This window comes from Dama dama, chromosome 7, assembly GCF_033118175.1.
Source record: "Dama dama isolate Ldn47 chromosome 7, ASM3311817v1, whole genome shotgun sequence".
In the NCBI taxonomy this organism is placed as follows: Eukaryota; Metazoa; Chordata; class Mammalia; order Artiodactyla; family Cervidae; genus Dama; species Dama dama.
Window position 1 is genome coordinate 33,081,381 of NC_083687.1, and position 26,792 is coordinate 33,108,172.

Genomic DNA, 26,792 nt, shown 5'->3' on the forward strand with positions numbered 1-26,792 from the left:
TCTGGTCAGGGGCTGAAACCGAGTGCCTCAAGTAACCAAAAATCTCGGGAAAGACCCTATAGGAAGCAAATACGTGAAGTTATTAGTTAACTTCCGGGTGCACCCGCGAGGGGTGAATGAGTGGCTCTGATCCTGAACAACCAACCTCGAGTTGCTAAGACGGAAAATGACCAGCTCAGCCTCCCACAGACTTTCTTCCTCTTTGAGCATGTCGGCCTGCTCGAGACCCCTCATCTCTCTTCCACTATTTTCCTCCACTGGCTACAAAGTTGGCTTGTCAGTTAAGATATCTCCAGCTCTGACATGTGTGAAACCATACAAGGGGTGGTGGGGAATCAGAAAGATCCGATTTATCACACGTCCAATATTTCAATGTCCAAATATTTCTCTGTCTTCTTCGGGCTCATAAAAAAAAAAAAGTTAAAGACTCTCCCTGCCCCTCCAAAAGTCAATGTGTTCTACATCTGTATTGAGCTGTAGTCAACTGGGAAGTTGCGGTTACCGACCAAGGGCTCAAGGAGACGCGCAGGCGGAGAATGCGGGCATGGACCCGGCAGGCACCAGTGAGTGAAGTTAGTGGAGTACAATTCGCCGCGACAGTCTATTTTCAGCTCGTGGTTTTTTCAGCACTAGAAGTTTTATGCCCTCCTTGGTTTTTCGGGACTAATCTGAAGACTTAAGTGTCACTGCCGTCAAGGCGGAGCATCTCTAGAACTTCCGGAGAAACAGCCATTGCGGGAGTGCTCGTCTAAATGGGGACCCGGAACGGTTATCGTGAGAAAACTCTGACACAATCTCACGCCTTGATACTTCACAGCAGAGCAAACTGCATCCCAGAGACAAATGAATGCAAAAGCAGACTCAAGGAAAATGAACGCGCCTAAGGAAAAGCAAAAGAAAGAAAAAAGTCATGCCCTCTCTGAGGCTCGAACTCAGGACCTTCAGATTATGAGACTGACGCGCTGCCCACTGCGCTAAGAAGGCGCTGAAAGCAAGCTTTTGGCTAGGCTATAAAGAAACTGTCTAAGTCAGTGCTTACCCTCTGGCTGGTGCTGCTCTTGTTTTCTGTTCATCTGGATCATTGGTTCCTCAGAGTTAACATTTTCACCATCCAGAGTCTTCTCTCTGAAATAATGAACTCTCACCAAATAGTAGTTGGGTGAATGTACAGAAAAATTTTCACACCTTGAAACATGTATGTAATTTTTTTTGCTCAGTACTTTAGTTCTACCATATTTTCCAAAGTACAACTTGGGATTATTTTTCAAAAAGTTAATGTGTGTTTGGATTTACCTATGTTTTTGTCTATGCATTTTCTCACCATGATTTGCACTGTAAGTCTAATAGAATGCAAATTCTTTGTATTTTTTGTTTACTGATTTGTCCAAAAAGTCTAGAGCAATGTCTCTGAAAATATTTACTGAGAAATATTTCTATGAAAATTTCCTTCCTTTTATAGTATATTCTTGAGATTTCCTTTATTGAGGGTCTCTGTGAGATAAACTCTCAAATTTTCTTTTGTCTCATGCTATCTTTATATCACTATCATTCTTCAAAAATAGAGTCACTAAGTGTAGTTTTAGTTGAAGAGTTATTTTATTTCTTCAATTTGAAAATAACCTTAGCTATTTTCTAGCTAACAGTGTCACGTTTACAGGCAATCTCTTTTCTATTTTTTGAGAATTGTTGCTAGTCATTAGTGTCATTTTGGTACTCTTGCCCCTCTTCTTCCTCTCCTTTTTCTCCTCTTCTTTTACAGTTTCACTGTGATGTAACTGGCTATGGATTTCTTTTTATAGTCCCAGCTTTTGGTGATTAGGACTTCCTGAATCTTTTCTATAAATCTTGAATTTATAGGTAAAAAATTCTCATGTATTTATGCATTCATTTTTTAAATCATGGGTCCCCTACCCAACCTCCTCTCCTGTAGATAGAAATTATCACAATTGTCACTAAACAAGCCAGTGTTCAGTCAGATGACCATCCCTGATAATCAGTAGAAAGAAACTGATGGAGGTATAGCCAAGTGTTGAAAATGTTTGAATATTAAATAGAACTTTAACTTATTGCTTAGAATTAAATCCATATAGAAGATAGTAACAAAACCTCGCCATATTTTATTATCATCAGAGGCAGCCTCCTAAAATGAATATGTATAAATTCTAGAGCTTTAACTTATACTGCTGAGAAGGGATGACCATCAGCAAGATGGCAAAATAGAAAGCCACAGCCCTGACAGAGACACCAATTTAGCATCAGTATATGGTCCAAAAAGCTTTTATGAGCTCTGCAGAAACCAGTTAGGAAGTCGCAGTACCCCCAAGTAGTGCAGAGCCAGGAACAGCTGCATTGAAATGGATAAATAAAACTATGGCATTCTACCCACTGCAGATTTTCCTCCAAGTTGACAAAACTCAGCGAGATCAGAAGAAAATGACCAATTTATTGCTTCTCTCTTCGGACGGAAAGGGAAGAATGTAACATATGCTAAACATTCTGGGTGTTCAGGGATTGGGGGGAGTCTGCCCAAGGGACTGGCTTCTTTCTCACTTGACTAGAAGCGCTCATACCAAACTCTCAGACTTTGGATGCTTGGGGGACCCTGAGAACAAAGGAGAGTTTGACAGCCTGAGGCCGCACCACAGAGCCTGCAATACCATCGATAGACACAAGAGGGAGCAAGAGACTATCCGCTCCAGGAAAAGAAGCCGCTATGGAAGCCTCTAGTGAGTTTTTCACTTCAAATTTGTTTTCTTCAGCTCTGTGACTTCTGTTTGGTACTTTCTTATATTTTCTATCTCTTTGTTGAGGTTTTCATTGTGCTCATCCATTCGCCCAAGTTTGGTGATCATTTTTACGACCCATTGCTTTAAACTATTTATCAAGTAAATTACTTATCTCCATCTTACTGTTACAACCCTCCACCCCCAGAGGTTTTATCTTGTTTTCTCCTTTAGAACATATTCCCTGTTTCCTCATTTTATTCTTCTGTGTTTTTTCTATGTTCTAGATAAAACAGAGCTTTCCAAATCTGAAGGAGTGGCCTCACGTAGGAAATGAACCTTATCTTCAACCTTGTCCTAGCTCTTTTTTCCCCACATATAGACATTTATTTCATTGAATATTCTTATGGTTGTGTGAAGTGGCAGGTTCGAATTCTGTATGGTTTACTTTTGCTATTTTGGCTTGAGCTTTAGATGTCATACCTAAAGGCCATGTCATTCTTTGGCCTCTTTAGCTGCCTCAGCCCTGGCAGTTGGGGTTCATAGTTGAGGAACAGGCTCCAGGGGGGACTGGCCATAATCCTGTGTCTATTTCTCTTGGTGATTCTGGTAGTATGCTCTCTCAAAACGACATAAAGTCTCTGCCAGTGAACTGCCAGATTGTTCAGGGAACCCACTGGACCCAACTTATGAGGTAGACTACCTTCCAAACTTGAGGTAGACTAGGTTCCTACCTGGCTTCCCTAGTGGCTCAAGCAAAGAACCTGCCTGCCAATGCAGGAGACGCAGATTCAGTCTCTGGGTCGAGAAGATCTTCTGTATAAGGAAATGGCTACTCACTGTAGTATTCTTGCCTGGAAAATCCCATGGACATAGGAGCCTGGTGGGCTATAGTCCATGGGGTCACAAAGGAGTTGGGCAACACTTTGAGTCTAAACAACAACAAGGGTCCTACCAGATTGGACATGCTTTATCTATTGTTTCAGTAGAATGGAGGGGCGATGAGAAAGGCAGTCTCCTGTGCAGTCTTTTAGTCCCTATTTGGTCAGATAAGAATGGGCCTTCTGCCTGAAACACATCCTGACCAAGTGATAAACAGCCCACATAGCCTATGTCGGGCTTATAGCCCTATGTGAGAATCTATTTCCCTGTTTCATAGTTAATATGTATTCTTTTGTTAAGCTTACGTGTTCATCAATGACCCTCAGGCCTGCTTACAGCTTCCAGCATTTCAGACTCCCCAGGGAAGGGGTTGTGGCCCTACTGTGGCATGAGAGGGGTATGCATAGCTGCTGTGTGGACCTGCTAGACATGGGGAGCTGACCTTTCTCTGTCTTCTCTATGGAAGTAAAGTTTTATTCTGTCCTGTGCTTGATTGTGTTGTTGCATTTTCCGTGGTGACTCTGATACCAGGGTGCAGTGAGCAGACTGGACTTCTATTTCTGGTGATTGGCAATAATGATGATCTTTGTTTCCCTCCAAGCAGTCAGAGTCCTCCCCTGACATCAGTGATCAGTACAGTCAACCTGTGAATTTATTGCCTTAATGGCAAAAAGGACTTTGTGGATGTGATCAAGGTTACAAACTTGAGATAAGGAAATACACTGGTGAGCCCAATATAATCCTATGAGTTCTTAAGAGTAGAGAAGGTTTCCAGCTATAGTCTTAGTTATGCAATGACATAAGACTTAGAGAGATGTGACATGCGAAGAAAATGTTCCTTCATTGCAGGCTTTGGAGATGGAGGAAGAAGTCTATGAGCCAAGAGCTGCAGGAAGCAAATTCTTCAGAAAGGAACACAGCAGTGTCAACACCTTGATTTTAACCCAGTGTGCCCTGAATTAGACTTCTGAACTACAGAACTGAAAAACAATAAATTTGTATTGTTTAATCCACTAGTTCAGTTCAGTTTAGTCATTCAGTTGTGTCCAACTCTTTGCGACCCCATGGACTGCAGCACGCCAGGCTTCCCTGTCCATCACCAACTCCCAGAGCTTGCTCAAACTCATGTCCATCGAGTCAGTGATGCCATCCAACCATCTCATCCTCTGTCATCCCCTTCTCCTCCCACCTTCAATCTTTCCCAGAATCAGGGTCTTTTCCAATGAGTCAGTTCCTCACATTAGGTGGCCAAAGTATTGGAGTTTCGGCTTCAGCATCAGTCCTTCCAATGAATATTCAGGACTGATTTCCTTTAGGATTGACTGGTTGGATCTCCTTGCAGTCCAAGGGACTCTCAAGAGTCTTCTCCAACACCAAAGTTCAAAAGCATCAATTCTTCGGCACTCAACTTTCTTTATAGTCCAACTCTCACATCCATACATGACTACTGGAAAAACCATAGCTTTGCTAGATGGACCTTTGTTGGCAAAGTATGTGGTAATTTGTTTATTGTTGTCATTTAGTCACTAAGTCATGTCCATTTCTTTTGCGACCCCATGGACTGTAGCCCACCAGGCTCCTCTGTCTATGGGATTTTTTCAGGCAAGAACACTGGAGTGGGTTGCCATTTCCTTCTCCAGGGGATCTTCTGCACCCAGGGATCAAACCCCTGTCTCCTGCATTGGCAGGTGAATTCTTCAGCCCAGTGGCTTTGTTACAGGGACCATAAAGAACTGATTCACACCTCTTTCGGGGAATACAAAGGAGTCTATAGTCATATCTGTCTTGAAACTGCCATTTCTTTCATTCAAAGCAACTTCGGGGTATGATGACCTTTACATGTATAGCCTCCCAGTTAGTGTCTGATATATATTTACTGAGGGGCTTCCCAGGTGCCTCCATGGTAAATAATCCACCTACCAATGCAGGAGACGTGGTTTTGATCCCTGGGTGTGGAAGATCCCTTGGAGGATGGAATGATTACCCACTCCAGTATTCTTGCCTGGAGAATTCCATGGAGAGAGGAGCCTGGCGGGACACAGTCCATGGCGTCACAGAGTAAAACACAACTGAAGTGACTTAGCCCACATGTACGCTATGTACGTTATGTACATGTACGTTATGACTAACTGAATGAGTAAATTGAAACTGCATCTCAGTTGTGTACCTAGATTGTTGAGTAGGCTAATGTTGAGCTAATATGTAATTGTCCTCCAAAAGAAGAACCATGTATTAATTTACAAAACAATCTATTGAGCCACAAATTATTAATACTTCTGTACTATGTTTTACTTGATTTTTCTTCGTTTTCTCTTATCCTCGCTTCCAAAGTTTCTTCTATATTTATTTTGAAGGCTTCTTTTGTCTTAAACACATCAACAAACATCAACGAGAGCACAAAAGCTTTTTATTAACCTAAAGATATTATTCCTCAGCCTGCAGAAGGAATAGTGGACAGCGAACTGGAAGAAACTTGGCTTCCCGAATATTTTGTGGAACAAAGCAATCCTAACAGCCATAGACTGCTATCCCTTTTTGTCAAGTCTCTTCTGATCCCTTTAGACAGAATAACCCACTTCCTTCAACATTCTTGTAGAACTTTGTACAGATATTTTTTTCTAGCTCATATCCTATTGAGTTAAATTTGTCATCAATCCTAAAGGAAATCAGTCCTGAATATTCATTGGAAGGACTGAGGCTGAAGCTGAAGCTCCAATACTTTGGACATCTGATGCGAAGAGCTGATGCATTAGAAAAGACCCTGATGCTGGGAAAGATTGAAGGCAGGAGAAGGGGATGACAGAGGATGAGTCGGTTGGACGACATCACCGACTCAATGGACATGAGTTTGAGTAAGCTCCTGGAGTTGGTGGTGGACGGGGAAGCCTGGCATGCTGCACTCCATGGGGTCGCAAAGAGTAAAACACAACTGAAGTGACTTAGCCCACATGTATGCTCACACTTATGCCTAACTGAATGAGTAAATTGAAACTGTATCTCAGTTGTGTACCTAGATTGTTGAGTAGGCTAATGTTGAGCTAATATGTAATTGTCCTCCAAAAGAAGAACCATGTATTAATTTACAAAACAATCTATTGAGCCACAAATTATTAATACTTCTGTACTATGTTTTACTTGATTTTTCTTCGTTTTCTCTTATCCTCGCTTCCAAAGTTTCTTCTATATTTATTTTGAAGGCTTCTTTTGTCTTAAACACATCAACAAACATCAATGAGAGCACAAAAGCTTTTTATTAACCTAAAGATATTATTCCTCAGCCTGCAGAAGGAATAGTGGACAGCGAACTGGAAGAAACTTGGCTTCCCGAATATTTTGTGGAACAAAGCAATCCTAACAGCCATAGACTGCTATCCCTTTTTGTCAAGTCTCTTCTGATCCCTTTAGACAGAATAACCCACTTCCTTCAACATTCTTGTAGAACTTTGTACAGATATTTTTTTCTAGCTCATATCCTATTGAGTTAAATTTGTCATCAATCCTAAAGGAAATCAGTCCTGAATATTCATTGGAAGGACTGAGGCTGAAGCTGAAGCTCCAATACTTTGGACATCTGATGCGAAGAGCTGATGCATTAGAAAAGACCCTGATGCTGGGAAAGATTGAAGGCAGGAGAAGGGGATGACAGAGGATGAGTCGGTTGGACGACATCACCGACTCAATGGACATGAGTTTGAGCAAGCTCCTGGAGTTGGTGGTGGACGGGGAAGCCTGGCGTGCTGCAGTCCATGGGGTCACAAAGAGTCGGACACGACTGAGCGACTGAACTGAGTAGATACACATCCCAAAAGGGCAGTAGGACCAGTCTTCTCCTTGCCGTGAGGAGAGTGCAATGTGTGTCTACTTTTCTCATTTCTTTGTATAGGTTGCAAGATTTGTGGTTGTCAGCTGGAGCTCCTTAGTTGAAGGAGCCAAAACTGGAGAATGTGGGCATCGATCCCACTACCTCTCACATGCTAAGCGAGCGCTCTACCACTTGAGCTAATTCCCCACCTTCACACTTACATTTTTTCCTCTAGCTTTTCAGAGTACCATTCCCACTTTATTTACTCTTCTGAGCAGCCTGAACTTCAGAAAATTTCAAGGTCCTTAAGCAGATCAAACCAGTCAATCCTAAAGGAAACCAGTCCTGAATATTCATTGGAAGGACTGAGGCTGAAGCTGAAGCTCCAATACTTTGGCCATCTGATGTGAAGAACTGACTCCTTGGAAAAGTCACTGATGCTGGGAAAGATTGAAGGTGGGAGGAGAAGGGGATGACAGAGGATGAGATGGCTGGATGGCACCACTGACTCGATGGACATGAGTTTGAGCAAGCTCCAGGAGTTGGTGATGGACAGGGAAGCCTGGTGTGCTGCAGTCCATGGGGTCGCAAAGAGTCAGACATGACTGAGCGAATGAACTGACTATCTCATGCACAGGGATAGCAAAGCAAAATCCATCCTGACTGACTGACAGACAGTGGGTATTGTAAGACACCTGAGCTTAAGTTTTTGTAAAGTGGAAAAGAAAAGTCACCACTGACTGGTGTTAGTACCATGAATGTGGGGGAGGAAATTAGTAATTTGTCTCACAGATTTTTCATGAACTAAGCAAATATCTATTTCATTTTCAACTATGGTTTATTAATGATAGGAACCAATTTAAAAAAAAAAAAATTCCTATTTCCAGTGCCCAAATAGATCACAGGGTAGACTGCAAACTGCATAAATTTTAATGATAAATGAGACACCCAAAGGAATTTTACAACTGTGAGAAGCCATTCTGAGGCATTTATTCATTCTCCTCTTGTTTGGTTATACTTCAGTGGAAAAAGCTGAGATACCCTAGGAAATCAGGAGGTGAAGAATAGCAATGCTATCCTATTGACATTGTTGAAGCATAAACATGGTGATTTATTTTCTAAAAATATAGTAGTTCAGTCAGTCAGTCAGTTCAGTTGCTCAGTCGTGTCCAACTCTTTGCGACCCCATGGACTGCAGCACACCGGGCTTCCCTGTCCGTCACCAACTCCGGGAGCTTGCTCAAACTCATGTCCATCGAGTCAGTGATGCCATCCAACCATCTCATCCCCTGTTGTCCCCTTCCCCTCTTACCTTCAATCTTTCCCAGCATCAGGGTCTTTTCCAATGTGTCAGTTCTTCACATCAGGTGGCCAAAGTATTGGAGCTTCAGCTTCAGCATCAGTCCTTCAAAGGAATATTCAGGACTGATTTCCTTTAGGATTGATTGGTTGGATCTCCTTGCTGTCCAAGGGACTCTCGAGAGTCTTCTCCAACACCAAAGTTCAAAAGCATCAATTCTTCGGCACTCAGCTTTCTTTATAGTCCAACTCTCACATCCATACATGACTACTGGAAAAACCATAGTTTTCACTAGACGGACCTTTGTTGGCAAAGTAATGCCTCTGCTTTTTAATATGCTGTCTAAGTTGGTCATAACTTTTCTTCCAAGGAGCAAGCATCTTTTAATTTCATGCTGCAGTCACCATCTGCAATGATTTTGGAGCCCCCCAAAATAAAGTCTCTCACTATTTCCACTGTTTCCCCATCTGTTTGCCATGAAGTGATGGGACTGGATGCCATGATCTTAGTTTTCTGAATGTTGACTTTTAAGCCAACTTTCACTCTCCTCTTTCACTTTCATCAAGAGGCTTTTTACTTCTTATTCACTTTCTGCCATAAGGGTGGTGTCATCTGCATATCTGAGATTATTGACATTTCTCCTGGCACTGTTGATTCCAGCTTGGGCTTCATTCGGTCCAGCATTTCTCATGACGTACTCTGCATATAAGTTAAGTAAGCAGGGTGACAATATACAGCCTTGAGGTACTCTTTTTCTTATTTGGAACCAATCTGTTGTTCCATGTCCAGTTCTCACTGTTGCTTCTTGACCTGCAAACAGATTTCTCAGGAGGCAGATCAGGTTCAGTTCAGTCACTCAGTCGTGTCCGACTCTTTGCGACCCCATGAATCGCAGCACACCAGGCCTCCCTGTCCATCACAAGCTCCCGGAGTTTACTCAAACCCATGCCCAAGAGTCGGTGATGCCATCCAGCCATCTCATCCTCTGTCATCCCCTTCTCCTCCTGCCCCAATCCCTCCCAGCATCAGGTTACTGGTTTTTAATTTGGATTTAATCATTTCTGAACAAGACCAAAGTAATACAGATACATTTCTCTGCTTTGATCTTTGATATCTTCTGTTCAAGGCTAATTTCTCTTTGTACTGCAGTTGCCAGCCTCTCCTGTCTCCTAAGTGGCCTCTCTACATCAAATACCCCTTTCCTGGAACCTCAACCTCTCTATTGACTTTTTTCCTTTAACAACATATTAAAATCTCCTGCACCCTGCAGCCTCAGGCCCTGCCCAATGTTTAAGTCCTGTGTTCTTTGCTAGAGATGGTCTTTGTTCATCTTCATAGTGAAGCTTCTGAAAGATGCTTCAGAAGATGATGACACTGCCTATATTCCCTACTTCCCTTTCCACCACACTCCACAGAAGCTGCCCTTACTAAAGATGAAAATCTCTTTTTTCCTAAACTCCACAGAGCCGTTTTAGAGAGAAAGAATAGAGTAGTGGTAACAAGCACAGACTTAGAAGCCAGATCCCCCAGAATTTAAATCCCATTCTGCTTCTTATCAATTGCATGATTTTGCCCAAGTTTTGTACCTCATCTTCCTCATTTATAACAGGGGCTAATTGTGAGGACTTAAACACTTAGGGTTGTTGGATGATTAAGTGAACTAATACTATAAAGTGCTTAAAACAGCACCTAGAAGATCGTAATTATCATGTAAACCTTATCCAATAATCTTTGGTGCTATCTCATCCAGTATCTTTCATAATATTTGACACTGTTCTCAACAACCTTTTAATTGAAATTTTCCCTTGATTGTCATGACCTATTTTTGTTCATTTTCCTAATTTGCTGGCTGCTCCTTCTTATTCTTTATCTTGGTTTCCAGGCTTCCTGTTTTGCTACTCTCTGTATTTAAAACTAAAACAAAATCATATTTTTAAAGATTTTAAGTTTGGGAATAACTGAACTATTCTATGAATGGGTTCCCATTTCCTACAAGATAAAATTCATGATTCGAAATCACATTAGAAAATCTCTGACCTATTTCCCATCCTCCATTCCAGCCCCATCTTCAACTCCTTCCTTCTAATCTTCAAGCTTCACCTCAAGTCCCACGTTGTACAGAGTCATTTCTGACCCTTTCTCAAATAAGTGCACTTCTCCCTGTTCCCACACTACTTTATGTAACTTCTACCTTTGTCACACCATGTGACACCTGGTGCTGTGAAGCCTCAGAGCAATGGAACTGAGTCTTTCCTACCTTTAAATTCCTAACATTCAGCCTGCTGTCTGGTGAATTGGAAGTGTTCCATAAACATCTGTTGAGTAAATGAAACAATGAATAAAATGAGCACCTTTGTATCTTTAAAGAAAAAGCTACAGAGTTCAAGTCAACACTCACTGAGACCTTCCTATATACAATGCAGAGAACAGAATTCAATATCTTACCACAACACAGTCACTACTATTGATGTAGCCATATACACAATCCTGGCAAGCACAGGCTCTGGTATGACTATTCATAATTCAGCTTCACTAGTTACTAAGTGTGTGATCCTGGACAAGTTACTCAATTTCTTCCTGCACCAGTTTCCTCCTAAAAGAAAAATAATAACAAACATCTTGTAGAATTTTTGTTACAAGTTAAAGAGATAATAGGAGGTACTGGTGGCTCAGTGGTAAAGAATCTGCCTACAATGCAAGAAACATGGGTTCCATCCCTGGGTGCAGCAGGATCCCCTGGAGAAGTAAATGGCAACCCACTCCAGTATTCTTGCCTGGGAAATTCCACGGACAGAGGAGCCTGGCGGGCTACAGTCCATGGGGATAGCAAGAGAGCTGGACGTGATTTAGTGACTCAACACAATAACGAGATAATACATGTAAAATGAGAACAATGTCTGGAATATATCACATACTCTGAAGTTATTAAAAATGATTTCAAATATTAAAAAGCTCTGTATAGAATATTTGGGCCTTACTTAGAAATTTTCATTATAAACAAACATAAAACTAAGCTGCAGCTCCTCTGGGGAAGAATTCCAGAATTAGGAACATAATTAGTTGAATGTATGAGTGTTATGGTATGTTTGAGCCCTCTCAGTGTCTCTGGAGGGTATGGGGTTTGATTCTAAACACAATTTTGCCCCTCCTACTGTCTTGCTGTGGCTTCTCATTTGCCCTTGGCCTCCTCAAAGTCGCTCTAGCAACAAATGGCCAACATCTGTTGGAGCATCGAAAAAGCAAGAGTTCCAGAAAAACATCTACTTCTGCTTTATTGACTATGCCAAAGTCTTTGTGTGGATCACAACAAACTGTGGAAAATTCTTAAAGAGATGGAAATACCAGACCACCTGACCCGCCTCCTGAATCTGTATGAAGTTCAAGAAGCAACAGTGAGAAGTGGACGTGGAACAACAGACTGGTTCCAAATAAGAAAAAGAGCATCTCAAGGCTGTATATTGTCACCCTGCTTATTTAACTTATATACAGAGTACATCATGAGAAATGCTGGACCGAATGAAGCCCAAGCTGGAATCAACAGTGCCAGGAGAAATATCAATAACCTCAGATATGCAGATGACACCACCTTTATGGCAGAAAGTGAAGAACTAAAGAGCTTCTTGATGAGGGTGAAAGAGGAGAGTGAAAAAGTTGGCTTAAAAGTCAACATTCAGAAAACTAAGATCATGGTATCTGGTCCCATCACTTCATTGTAAATAGATGGGAAATCAGTGCAAACAGTGTTCATTTTGGGGGGGCTTTATTTTGGGGGGCTCCAAAATCACTGCAGATGGTGAGTGCAACCATGGAATTAAAAAAGGCTTGCTCCTTGGAAGAAAAGTTATGACCAACCTAGACAGCATATTAAAAAGCAGAGACATTACTTTGCCAACAAAGGTCCGTCTAGTCAAAACTATGGTTTTTCCAGGAGTCATGTATGGATGTGAAACCTGGACTATAAGAAAGCTGAGCACCAAAGAATTGATGCTCTTGAACTGTGGTGTGGGAGTAAATTCATGAGCTTCCCTTGGACAGCAAGGAGGTCCAACCAATCAATCCTAAAGGAAATCAGTCCTGGGTGTTCATTGGAAGGACTGATGCTGAAGCTGAAGCTTCAATACTTTGGCCACCTGATGTGAAGAACTGACTCATTGGGAAAGACCCTGATGCTGGGAAAGAGTGAAGGCAGGAGGAGAAGGGGATGGCAGAGGATGAGATGGTTGGATGGCATCACTGACTCAGTGGATATAGTTTGAGTAAATTTCAGGAGTTGGTGAGGGACAGAGAAGCCTGGCGTGCTGCAGTCCATGGAGTTGCAAAGAGTGGGACACAACTGAGCGACTGAACTGAACTGAAGAGTGTTAAGACCCTGATGGTGCTCTCACCACTCCCTAAACTCAGTATTATGCTCCCAATCCAAGTCTTTGGTCACATCGTCCAGGCTTTTGTTCTCTATATTCCCAGTACTCATCCTTCCCCTTTGATGTCTGAGGGCTTTTAGGAAACTTTTTTTCATTGAACAACAAAGCAGGGGGAGATGTAGCTATAGATACATTTACTTCCATCTGAAAGAAAACTCATTTCTGCTCCAACCCAAACATGTGATTACTTAAACTGATTCCAGCCCTGGACCACAATCATGAAGGACTGGGAAACCTCCTACAATCACAGCAGTTCTACCCTCCTCTGCAGTTTACTGTACCCACACAAAGCCAACACTACCCCCTCTTTAAAGCATTTCATCCATCTCTCTGGCCACATCTTAGGTGACGGAACGCTTCCACTGTGTTTTGGAAGCCTCAATTTCTTTCAGATCCTACCCCGGTGTTTTCCCCAGGGTCGGAGGCATCCATCTCTTGTGACGCTACTCTGGCCTACAGTTCTCTTTCAACAGCCTTGAGGAAAGAGAACAGAACTTGGAGACTGTAATATAAACAGGGTTGCTTCTTAGACAAGCTGGCAGTGGGGCCCTCTAGTTACCCCGCACACCTCCGCAGAGTCAGAAAGTACCCTTAAGCACAGTCCTCTTCAGCTCCGCCCCGAACCACCACCACGGGCCCTGCGGCGCAGGCGCCCCAGGGCCCCGCCCCCCATTTCAAAGGCTCGGTCCCTATTGGCCCAGAGGCCGGGGATGGAGCGCCCTGGTCTCGGAACCTGGGAGATCATGTGATTCTAGGGGGCGGGGCTGCGCCGGCCGCTTCCCAGCCAGGCTGAAAGGGCTCGGGAAGCTAGCTGGCCTTGTTGGCCCTTAAATCGCATACTGAATGGCCTGGCCCCAGCTACCCTCGCCGAGCCGCGCAAAGAAGGATGCTCCTGGCTCTCGTCGGCCTCCCAGGTTTGCTTTCTTTCTTTTCCCGAAGGTGGGCCCTTAGGTTCACCGTCCGGAGCCTGCGGCCGCCGGGAAAACCAAACCCCGAGTGTCCGGAGAGTAACCGGAAGTGCCCTCCCAGGCGGAGGGGCGGCGCCGGCTGCAGCCGGGGTAAGCGAGGCCCGCGGGGCTTGGGAGGGGCATGGCCTGCGAGGCCCAGGGATGTGTGGAGGGGTTCGGTGGGACTGGAGACCTCTCGGCCTCTGCCTGGTAGGAGCACCCTCTGTTCCTCGCGACGGTGCAGGGTCTGGAAACCCCCCTGAGGGCGGACTGAAAGGCGGTCAATGAAAAGTTGAAAGAAGGAGAAGCATAGTACTATCATTCCTGGAGATAATAATAGTAAACACTGCCGGGCACTTTTCTAAGCGATCTGTATCTTTCACTCTGGGGAAGAAAAAACAAGGACTTTGAATGGAGTTCTCCACCCACCGCCCATCCCCATCTTTAAGGCAGAGATCGGTCATGTTTCATCCAGTCTGTATGCAGAAGAATCTGGCTTAATCATCCCATAATTATTATTGGAAACCGGCATTGTATACAACTTTGTGTCATATGCACTTATCAACTGCATCTGGAGGTTTATAGTGGTAGAAGAATGGGTCGTTGACTTCAGAAGTTGAGATAATACACTTAGCAGAGGCGAAAAATTGAAACAAGTAGAACAGGATTCAGGGCTTTATTATGAAGTTAGTCATTACCCAGAAGGACTCTCAGTATTTTGTTTAGAGCTCTCTGGGAGGAAACAATGTGAGGAGAAGTGGGAAGAGGTAAGTTATGATTGAAAGATACTGACCAGACTGGGAGGTAAAGGGAACCAATTTTTAGATGTCCAGTGCCAGAAAAATTAAAAATTTCACAAAAAATTTAAATTTCTACATTTTTGACTTTTCCTTCAGGAGAGGGAAGAATTGAGTATTGTTAGTAACTATGGACTGGAGACCTTTTGGAGCCAAAAGGAAGACAGTCTTGAGTCTTTCTTGTTATGGTAAGTAGCATAGCAAACTGTGTTTTTATATAAATGGTGGAGTGTTAGGGATAAGTGAGGGAAACTGGAGGAGAACAGGAAGGAATGGGAGAAGATACTTGGAAAGAAGATACATGACCCTTTCTTAGCTCCTGAGGTAATCCTGCCTACCAGTGTTAGTGTATTTTCTACTCCTTTCCAACATGCTTATTCACCATAGGTTTTTAATTATTCCTTCATGATTGATTTGCAGCCCCCAAAAGACAGTATACTCAGTGCAGGCCCTGGAGTCAGAAGATGAATATTTATATCCTGGCTTTGCTATTTACTAGCTGTGAGTTCTTAGTTATTTAACTTCCCTGAGCATCGTTTTTCTATCTGTAAGGTACAAACATTGCTCTTAATACCTATTTTACAGTCTTGGAAAGATGAAATGAGATAATCCATGTAATCATTGAAAAATAGATAATCCCTAAGCTGGGGCCTGATACAGTAAGCATTAATCAATTCAAGTCAAGTCGCTCAGTCGTGTCCAACTCTTTGCGACCCCATGGACTGTAGTCCACCAGGCTCCTCTGTCCTTGGGATTTTCCAGGCAAGAGTACTGGAGTTGGTTGCCATTTCCTTCTCCAGGGGATCTTCCCGACCCAGGGATCGAACCTGGGTCTCCAGCACTGCAGACAGACTCTACCATCTGAGCCACCAGAGACGTCTATTAAGCATTAATAGATAGCGCTTTATTGACTAATCTGCTTGTCCCATACATCCTTTAACTGTAAGGATGGCCCTGGTCTTTGAAGTTCTACACTCAGCCTGTCGGCTTGGACTTTTACTGCCAGCCTGCCTGTTCTGTGCACTCCAATCCTAGCCATGAAGTGAGAACCAGTCTTTTCCTAGGATGAGGTAAGAGAAACCTCTTAGCAAAGGGCACTCTGAAGCTGAGACTTGAAGGATATATTTTGGTTTGCCATTTGGAACAGCTAGGGCTGTTAGCCTAGCCTGGATTGCTACTGAGGCTTAAGAGGATGATGATGACTCTTTTTTGGTTCTGATATTCATTCATATTTTTCATTCATTCAACAGACATATTCTAGACACTAGGAATATTGCAGTGAACAAAAGACTTCAGTCCTAACCATAATGAAAGTTATATTCTAATAGGAGAGAGAAACAAATGAACAGATATAAAATACCACAAAGTTGGGTGATAAGTGCTATGGAGAGAAATAGCTAATTTAGTTAAAGTTGCCAAGATGTGCCTCTTTTTGAGGAAATAATTTTCAGTCAGAGACTTGAGTCAAATAAAGGAGCAAACTCCTTGGGTGAAAAGCATTCTGAGTAGATGGAGCAAGTGTAAAGATTCTGATGTGTTATGGGAGGCAGAAAAACTACATTAGGTGGTGCAGTGAGAACCTTAGGTTTTATTGTTAGTGTGGTAGAAACAGTTACAGTATTTTTCACTAGGGAAGTATCATGATTTACTTTAAATTTTGACAGCCAGACTATATATTATTTTCTAGGTGCTGACACCCATCTAAAAGACTCAAATATGAATAAGGAAATGGTTTCCTTAGTTTTAATTTTTTTTCCTTGGTGCCCTACAAATTATCGGCTATTTAGGGCAAATATGACACCCTGAACTGATAAAATTAGGGAATGTTATAATTCATTTACCAGGCTATGACCATGCTCAGAATTGTATGTTTATACTCTAACTCTCCTATTGATGTTAACAGCAGTACACATTTTAATAAGATAGAACTCCCGGAAGACCACTGTCTTATAGTAGCTGTTTGCATGACTCCAGAGTTTTACTTAGCTGTGATTCTGAAGTCTTCCTTTTCCTTCTAACATTTCTCCGTAAATGTTTTTTTTTCTAGTTTTTGCATAATCCTCATATTAATCATTAACTGATTGAGTTATTTCATTATTTAGTTAATTATTTTAATGCATTTTGAACAAGGCTTTGCATAAGAGATTGGCACAGAGGATGACCTCAAGAAATGTTAGGGTTTTTGTGACCCTGAAGATGGTATTAAGAAAATAATAGAACCTGCCATTTACTGAGCATCTGTTAATTGAGTACCCAGGTCCTGAGCCAAGTCCTTTATTGACAGTATCCTAGTTCTTCTGGCAACTCCTTTAAGACATGTAATGGTATCTTCCTTATTTTGTCAAAAGGGAAATAAAAACTGAAGGAAGTAACTTACCCAAGTTCTCATAGCTATAAAGGAACATAGTGGGAATTCAAACCAAAATCTGATTCCAGGGTTTGAACATTCAACTTCAGCTAGCATAGTATACCAACTCTCAGCTCAGATGTTTTTAAAACACAAGATAAGATACATTTAAATTTTGAAATAATTTCATATTTATAAAAAGTTATAAAATAATATAAGAATGCTCATATACCCTTCACCCACAGTCCCTAAATGTTAACATTTTACTGTAATTGTTTATATGAGCCTGTCTACTTACTTCTCTGTACATACATGTACCTTTGTGTACATTTTTTTTCTGAACCTTTTGAAAGTACAGACATAATGCCTCATCTCAAATGATGAGAGAATTAAGTCCTAAAGTCATAGGTATTTAATGAATTAACTTCTCTCCCATGTAGTGCTACTAGCTAAATGCATCTTTGGGAGAATTAAAAAAATAGTTACTCAAATCATTTTCCATAGGGCTTCATTCTTTCATAGAATGCTATTTGAAAAAGTCTGTCCTAAATACTTAATTTTTTATTCCCTAAAAACAACTCTATTCTCTTTTATTATCATTACAGTTATCAAAGTTAGAAAATTAACTTTCACATAATACTATTATCTGATCTCAAGACATTATTCGAGTTTAGCCAGTTGTTCCATTAATGTCATTTTAGGAAAAGAAAAACAAGTTATTTTTGTTGTCCAAGATCCAATCCACCATCACCCATTTCATTTAATTGTCATGTCTTTATTGTGGAACATATGCTCAGATTTTGTCTTCCATAACTTTGACTGTTTCTTTTAAGTTTAAGCCATTTATTTGGCAGAATTTCCTTCAATTTGGCTTTGTCTAGTGTTTGCTTCTGATGAGATTCCAGTTACAATGTTGAATGTTCTGTTCATCTCTTTGTGTCATATTAGGAGACAATTTTATATCTTGTTATTGATGATGTTAACTGATCATTAGTTAAGATGGCATCTTTCAGGTTTCTGTGAAATTACTTTTTTTGTGTCTTTGTAATTATTAAATGTCTAGTGGGGAGATATATTCTGATTGTGTAAATATCCTGATTTTCATAAAACTTTTCATCCACTGTATTTTTGCCTGAAACAATTATTGCTCTTCTTTTAATGAGACGTGTGATGTTTTTAATTCCATCATTTCTTCTACATTTAATTGTTGGCTTCTTTAATGAAGGAAGAACTTTCCCTTCTCCCTTACTATTTATTCACTTTTTAAATGAGTATGGATTCATCGATTCTTACTGAATTACTAATTTATTACTGTCTGTATTTATTCGGATGTTGTTTGTTCCAGATTTGTGTAGTGGCAGCCCCTTCAGTGAGGCTTCTGGTCCTCTTAGCACATTATCACCTCTTTGTGAGCACTTCCTTGTTTTCTGGAACAAGAAGATGTTTCAGGTTCATTGTGTGCCTTCTAAACCCTGAAATTAGCCATTTCTCCAGTGAGCCCTGGTTCCTTTCAGTGGGAAATGATATTTAGAAACCAAAATCTGAGTGCTTGGTATGCTCGTTACTACTGGGGTTTCAATGTTTTTGTGATCTCTCAGCAGACATTAGGAGACCAAAAAAAAAAATACTTTAACATTTCTATTTTTTCTGTGTATACTTCAAAACCTTGACTTCCTACTAATACTTTTAATTCCAGTTAAACACTGTAGATATAGAGTTCATTCTAGCCTTTCTCTTTTCTGTGTTTCTGACTCCCTCATCTGACAGTGAGACATCTGGTTGCCTTTATATTTACTTATTTTGTCATTCCTAGTCTATGCATTAAGTAGTGAACCTTTACCAACACGGGGGAAAACTCCTACTAATTACAGTTCAGTAATTGTTTATAGTTCTTTTTATCTTTAGTTTGAGTTTATATAATTCTAATACCATATTACAGAATTTTTTGAGTTATTTTCCCCCTCCTGGGTGGTTTTATTATTAATTTGAAATACTAGACTTCTTTGTTTTTATTTGAATTCTATTTTATTTTCTCCCCTAGCTTTTCTGTTTATTTATTTATTGAATATGTGAAATGTAACAGTTTAAAAAGTTAAAATGTGTGTATTACAAAAACATATACTAAAGAAGAGTATGACTCTCTTTCCTTTACCCTTTGGTACCAGTTTCACTTTCCTGTCCTTTTGATCCCATTTCCATCTGCCTTGTAATAACCAAACTCATTAGTTCTATCTTTTCTAAGTTTCTTTTTGACCAAATGAATAGATCCATGTGTAGTTTTTTAAATTTCTACTTCACTCTTAACGAAAATGTAGCATACTCTTTTACACCAGTGCTTTCTAAAATTTACAATTTATCCTGAAAACTGCTCCACATCAGTTCAGAAAAGTTACCTTCATCCTGTTTCACAGCTACAGAGTACCTCATTATATGTGAACATACCTGCTCTGTGCCAGACACTGTCACAGGTGCTAGAGAAACAGCAACAAGTGAAATGAACTAAAATCCTTGTCCTTTAAGGGGCTTACGTTCTATGGAGAAAAATAAGACGTGAAACGAGAGGAAGGGTGTTACATATGTGGGTCATCCAGGATGGAGATGTGTCATAATTTAAAATAGGATGGTCAGTTATGACCTTACTGAGAATATGACAATTTATCAAAGATAAGAATTAAAGACAATGAACAGATTGATTTCTTTTGAGGAATTTTGCTGTAAAGAGAAAGAAGTTAGAGTAGCTTGAGGATGAAGTGGTTGAGAGAAGTTTCTTTTTGGTGCTGTTTTAGGAGAGGGAACGGCTAGTTTGCTGATTAGTATGACTCAGTGGAAAAGAACAAATTGGTGTTGCAGAAGAGAGAGGATAGAATTGCAGGAGTGATGTCCTTGTGGTGAAAAGGGGGTGGAATCCAGTACCCCGACCAACAGATTGTCCTTAGATTGAGCAGGGGCAGTTTGTCATCCATGGTAACAGAAGGAAAGATGGAGTGCATGACCACACTTGCAAGAGGTTGGTTGTTGTGGTGGAAGCATGTGCAAGTGTTTTTTATGTTATTGTTTTTTGCCTGCCTTTGATTTTCTCAGTAAAATAGAAAGCACAGTCATCAGTTTTTATTCCTTAGGTGACAGAGGAGGGGGTTTGAATATATGAGAAGGTCAAACATAAAATGATCATTGAAAAGAGTAAGTGTGAAGGATATGGAAAATGGGGTTTCTTCCCCTTTTTCTCATGTTTCTTCTTTAGTATATTATTGGCAGTTGATAAATACAATAGTTTATTACATTTATCTTCTTCTCCCTTCAATGAGCCCATTGTTTTTCCTTAGTGTTAGTCTATATTCCTGTATTTCCTGTTGGGCTTGAATCTTTATCTAGTGGTGTAGCCACACAGAAGATAGGGCCTGAGTAGAAAGACCTCAGGCTTCCCAGGTCCTTTTGATCCCATTTCCAGGTGGCTCAGTGATAAAGAATCTGCCTGCCAATGCAGAAGACAAGGGTTCAATCCCTGGGTCAGGAAGATCCCCTGGAGAAGCAAATAGCAACCAACTCCAGTATTCTTGCCTGAGAAATTGCATGGACAGAGGAGCCTGGTAGGCTACAGTCCATGGGGTTGCAAAAGAGTTGGACACGACTTAGCGACTAAAAGACAACAACAGAAAGACCTCAATGTCTCTCTTCTTTCTGTCTCTCCTTTTTAATCTCCCAGTCATTTGAAGATGTGATTGTCTGTCTTACTGTGGAGGAGGAGTAGAATGGTTGGACTGTGAGCACAGGGCCCTTTTCAATAATGTTGTAAAGGAGAATTATATAATTGTGATCTTTCTGTGTATAAGGACTTCTTTAAGATGCTCAATCTTTGGGTATTTCAGTACATGTGCATCCCTCTAAAAACAAGAAAACCTGTTCCATATCCCTTCACTGTACAAAGAAAAGCCTGGCATTAAAGACAGGTTTGAAGCCCAGGCTTTTAGCTACAGTCATTTTTCTTTTTGAGCAAGGTTTGTGCTCTTATAATCATATTGAAGCAGAATCTTAGATCCCTTTATCATAATAATAGTTATTATAAGAGCTAACACAGAATGCTTACCATGAAATACTGATTAACTTATTATTCAGCTCAATGATGTGAGGTAACTCCCATCATTCATCCATTTTATAAATGAAAAAACTAGCTACAGGGTGATTAAGAAACTTGGCAGACATCACACAGCTAGGGTGATAGTAAAAGAGACTTTTCTCTCTCTTTACACTGAAAATTCTAATAATCACTTACCATTTCCTTCCAAACGTTCTACAGAAAGGACTGCACAGGTATTCATAGTCCCTTTTGGGTGGTTTTCCTCAAGAGCAGGCATATTAATTATTAGATGTCTTGATTATTCAGTTGAACCAAGGGAAGAGGAGGAATCCTGGTTTTGAGATCACTTGAATTGATTAAAGAAACAATTCTTCCTGGTACTTTCCATGTATGTGTTGCTGATTTGTTTTAGTTAGAGAAAAACTTCCTGCTTTCAACCCCTGTAAAACGTAGAGCACTTGTGGAATTTGATGCAGAAATTCTGTCTTTTCTACAGCAATTTTAATTTTGAGCATTTTAGTTATGGAAATATAAATAATATTTCTTCTTTGTCTCACAGGGTTGTAAATACCACATAAAGAATAAGTGCATGTGATGCTGGAAACTTGTAGAGAGGAACTACTCATGACTGAAAGGCCTAAAACAGATGTATCTTTCAAGTTCTTATCGAGAAAATGACTATGAAGAAAATGATGGGTCAGGAAGACCAGTGGAAAACTCCCTAGGAGAGAGCCATAGAAAATGTACACTTCAGAAGAGAGAGAGAATCAGAGAACTCAAAAAAGGAAAATATATCATGTATGCCCTCAGAAGGGTAAAAAGATTTTTATTCATGTGCATGAGATTACTCAAATAGATGATCAGATATACCAGTGCCTTGAACGTGAGCAAAACTTTTGTGAAAACTTAGCTCTTATTATGTGTGAGAGAACCCACACTGGGGAGAAACCTTATAGATGTGATATGTGTGAGAAAACCTTCATCCAAAGCTCAGATCTTATTTCACATCAGAGGATCCACAGTTATGAGAAACCTTATAAATGTAGCAAATGTGAGAAGAGCTTTTGGCACCACTTAGCCCTTTCAGGACACCAGAGAACACATGCAGGTAAAAAATTCTATACATGTGATATCTGTGGCAAGAATTTTGGTCAGAGCTCTGATCTGCTTGTCCACCAGCGAAGCCATACAGGCGAGAAACCGTATCTGTGTAGTGAGTGTGATAAATGCTTCAGCCGAAGTACAAACCTCATAAGGCACCGAAGAACTCACACAGGTGAGAAACCATTTAAGTGTCTGGAGTGTGAAAAAGCTTTTAGTGGGAAATCCGATCTTATTAGCCACCAGAGAACTCATACTGGTGAAAGACCCTACAAATGTAGTAAGTGTGAGAAAAGTTACCGACACCGGTCAGCCTTCATTGTTCATAAAAGAGTACATACTGGGGAGAAGCCCTATAAGTGTGGTGCCTGTGAGAAATGCTTTGGCCAGAAATCAGACCTTATTGTACACCAGAGAGTCCACACAGGTGAGAAGCCGTATAAATGCTTGGAATGTATGAGAAGTTTTACCCGGAGTGCCAACCTCATCAGGCACCAGGCAACTCACACTCACACTTTTAAATGCCTTGAATATGAGAAGAGCTTCAGCTGTAGTTCAGACCTTATTGTACATCAAAGAATTCACATGGAAGAGAAACCGCATCAGTGGTCTGCATGTGAAAGTGGCTTCCTCCTAGGCATGGACTTCGTTGCCCAACAGAAAATGAGAACTCAGACAGAGGAGCTGCATTATAAATACAGTGTCTGTGATAAAAGCTTTCACCAGAGCTCAGCCCTTTTTCAACATCAGACAATCCACATCGGTGAAAAACCATATATCTGTAATGTGGCTGAGAAAGATCTTGAGCTCAGCCCTCCCCATGTATCAGAAGCCTCACAGATGTCTTGACCAGACAAGAAGTTATTATACCATAAACAAACAAACAAAAAAAGGTGTATTTACAATGTAAGAGAACTCATTTAAGATGGAGAACTCAAAGCAAATCTCAGATTTTCCTCAGAGCTCAGACTTTATTGGGGACCAGAAAATCTGCAGTTATAGGAACCTGAGAAATGGTTTGACCAGAGAGCTGTCTTTACAGAACCGTATCAATAACTCCAGTGAGAAACCTTACAAATGCCCTGAGTTTTTTGAAAACCTTCAGTCCAAGCTCATGTCTGATCACCCACAAGAGGATTTATACGGGTGGGAAGCTTACAAGTTTGGTGAATGTGAGAAAGCTCTCTAGCAATGCTCACCTCTCCTCATTCCAAGAGAATTCAGATCAGAGGACGATATTTTTTTAATGCCCTGTGAAACAGTGCTTCAGACAGTATGCACGCCTCATTGGACATCAGAAAGCCCCACTGGAAAGAAACCCCAGCAGTTGTGAAAAAAGCCTCTTAACATAACTGTGACTTTATTACCTATCAGAGAAGCCATACAGGTGAAAATTTGTGTATTTGCCTTGAATGTGGCAAAAGCATTAAGTGAAGAGCCTTCTTGGGTTTGCAACCCCCCCTCCCCCAAAAAAAGAAAATCTGATGAAGGACCTTATGAATTCTCTGAATGAGAAAACTTCTGTCAATGATCAGTTCTTGTACACCAGGGAACTTGTATAAGTGAAAGACCCTATAAGTAACCCTAAGTCTGGGGGAGAAAAAAAAATCCTTGCAGGAAATCTCTACCTTATTGGGCCCCAAAGAAACTACTCTGGAGAGCATTTTGTAGACCTCTATAGAGGTCTAACTGTGAACTGTGTACATTTAACAGGTATGAGAAGAACTGTTCTCATAGTTAGTTGACCCCTGTAGTAGAGATGACTTTTAATGGAGTCGACATGCAAACAGTTTTGTTTAGATACCCAGAAACTTGTTCTGGGAAGAGCTAGGGCAGGTCAGAGTAGGCCTGATGGGTTACTCAGGTAAAGATGCTTTTCTTTTATCTGAACCACTGAATGATTGCTTTACTTTCAGTTTTTAAAATTTGGAACTCTAATAAAAGAAAGGACTGTAATTGAGATAGAAAGTGTGGCATGTGTTACTGTTGGGAAAAGAAGTACATTGACTTTGCCTCTGTTGATTTTCTAATTCTTGGGTAGAACGGGGACTAGTGTGTTGATACCAGCATGGGAACCTTCTGCTGGTTGTGAAAAGAACCAAACAGCTAAGGAGTAGTTATTCTAAATCAAAACACTCCCCAGAATTTCCCCTTTGGAGAACCAGCCTCATAATAAGGCAGAATGCTCAGCATTTTACTTGGTGTGAATTGAGGCATGCCCTCAGTCCTCACCCTAAAATATCTTTCAGGTTATTATTGGTATTTACAATTTCAGCTTTAGAGATTTGTTTGTTATCAACACAGAACTGCAAATTCCAGGATGATCATTATGATTTTGCTTGTTGCCATATTTTTGTGACTTCATTTATCACGTTTCTTTCAATGGTAAGAGACGATCAGTCAACTCCTTGCAAAGTGTTTAAGGGAAGGCTGACAGAAAGACTCAAGTCTGAGTCGGCACAGAGTAAAACACATACTGATACATTATTAATGGAGAAATGACTGATTTTAAGAATCCTGACTGAAGAGCTGGTGTTTGTTTTTTCCCCCCGCTCCAACATCCTGTTTATAGCAAATCCAAGCCTCATGATATACCTTTCATTTATTTTGGTTCTGCCAAGGAAATAGAATACTTTTTTATTTCTGGGGAAAGACAAGTCACCACAATATAAGGTGTACATTTGGCTTGTAAAGTAGGGTTCTAAATGCTAGAAGGGAAAGGGAGTTGGCAAATGCATCAGAGGTATCAGGATAAGCACTTATCTCCAATTTAATATGATTAACATTCTCCAGAAATACTCTAATCCAGGGATCTATAAATGCATGCTTGTGAGGTTTTTTTTTTTCCTCTTCCCTCAGGTTAAAAGACATTTAATATAAATACTTAAGAGTTCTCCAGTATTGGGGACTGTAGACTGGTGAATAAATACTTGCGGTCCTCTGATTTATCTTAGCAGATCCTGAACCCTAGGCAGCATTGGTGTTTGGACTCATGGGGGTGGCCAGCTGCTACACGGCCCCTTGTGTATGGCTCCAAGCTTTGATCTTAATGACAGGTTGGTAACCTGGATAATCTTAGGGTCAGAGGAATAACTTATAGTGATAAGGAATCTGACTCTAGGCTGATTTTTCTTTCTTTTAGAAAACAGATCCTGGAAGTTTATTTGATCTGATGTGTTTTGGTAATTTTCATTAGCTCTTACACCATAAAAACTTGCTCAGTGTGATAAAACACACGAGATGTATTTGTTTCTCTTCAATGAAAATCATGCCTATCACTAGTATATGTTTGACAGTTGTAATTCTTAAAATAGTATTGGATGTATGGCTTGGTGGTGATAAAAATTAGTCCTTATGGCTACTTGTTAGTCATTAGAACTTGGAGAAGGGCACAGTTGTAACTTTGGTGGGGCAATCACCTGCCCCTTTCAACTAATCTTACTGGTAATTGTCTCTAGTCTTTAAGTAAATTAAGGATGGACCATCCCTCAGCCAAAACTTTGAGGGTATGAAATAGGTCTGAGGGCTTCTAACCATGGGAAAAAAGGGTGTTGGTATTACTCATATAGAATAACCTGAGGTTGGAGAGGACCACTTGGGAGCCTGTAACCAAAATTAGAAGGTAACTTCTGGAACGGAGGGAGGTTCTCTTGAGACAGTGCCAACCTAAATCTACCTCAGGTAAGTAGTTAGAGGAACTTTATCAAGATTTCAGACCAAACAAGACACTTGTATTCAGTCAGTGTATTCCTATGCTTTAATGTTTTTGTTTTCCCTTAATTCTTAAATAAAAGCATTGTTCTGAAAACTCCATCTTTGCCTCCACTCTACTAAGAAAAAGCGTTTCCCCTACATTTGTGTTACAGTCAAGCAGATGTTCAGGAATCCTTACCGTATGTACATATATTAAACCATCATCATGTATACTTTAAATACCTTACATTTTATTTGTCAGTTACACCTCAGTAAAGCCAGGGAAAAAGAATAAAGTGGATATTCATGTGACCCTTAGGCCTGCTGGTGACACTAGTCATCGGACCATCACTTGAATTCCAGGAATTTTTAAAAAATAGGATCCTGGGAATTTTTGATGTTAAGAAAGAGTGAATGGAAACCTGGAAGGGATTACTGTCTTTGCTGTAGCCTTTGGATTCTATTGGAGCCTCCCCACTGCATTACATACCAAGTGCGGGGAGGAGTAATAGCTTAAACTAACCATATGTGGGGCTAAAACTCAGAAACCAGCAAAACTGCCTGTGGGAATAAGCTACACCCTCAAAGGACAACTTTTGAACTTTCAATTCCAAGTAGAATCCACATATGACTCCAGTTCTACCTTCTCCCACCTTGTCTTATCGTTTGTGGGAGATGGTAAAAATGATGGCGTTGGTGTACCT

General features: G+C 40.7%; 1 protein-coding gene and 2 non-coding genes across 6 annotated transcripts; 1 reads left to right on the plus strand and 2 right to left on the minus strand.

Moving 5' to 3' along the window:
* Positions 1-911: 911 nt before the first annotated feature.
* TRNAM-CAU (transfer RNA methionine (anticodon CAU)) lies at positions 912-984 on the minus strand. Its single transcript has one exon. It is a non-coding gene; the product is annotated as a tRNA-Met (tRNA).
* Positions 985-7,541: 6,557 nt separating this feature from the next.
* Positions 7,542-7,614, minus strand: TRNAA-AGC (transfer RNA alanine (anticodon AGC)). The gene has a single exon. It is a non-coding gene; the product is annotated as a tRNA-Ala (tRNA).
* Positions 7,615-13,891: 6,277 nt separating this feature from the next.
* On the plus strand, positions 13,892-26,203 carry ZNF322 (zinc finger protein 322). 4 transcript variants are annotated; one of them, XM_061147397.1, is made up of 3 exons: positions 13,892-14,186; positions 14,972-15,060; positions 21,854-26,203. In XM_061147397.1, exon 3 carries the CDS (start codon positions 22,036-22,038, stop codon positions 23,242-23,244), a length of 1,209 nt encoding a protein of 402 aa, XP_061003380.1. In that variant the 5' UTR covers positions 13,892-14,186; positions 14,972-15,060; positions 21,854-22,035; the 3' UTR covers positions 23,245-26,203. The 4 variants fall into 4 exon arrangements, with proteins under 4 accessions (XP_061003380.1, XP_061003381.1, XP_061003383.1 ...); XM_061147398.1 differs by having other exon boundaries at positions 13,892-14,042; XM_061147400.1 differs by lacking the exon at positions 14,972-15,060.
* The last annotated feature ends 589 nt before the right edge of the window (positions 26,204-26,792 follow it).

What these genes read in the sequence shown, in the direction of transcription:
- ZNF322 (XM_061147397.1), top strand. Translation starts at nt 22,036, where the DNA reads ATGTACACTTCAGAAGAGAGAGAGAATCAGAGAACTCAAAAAAGGAAA.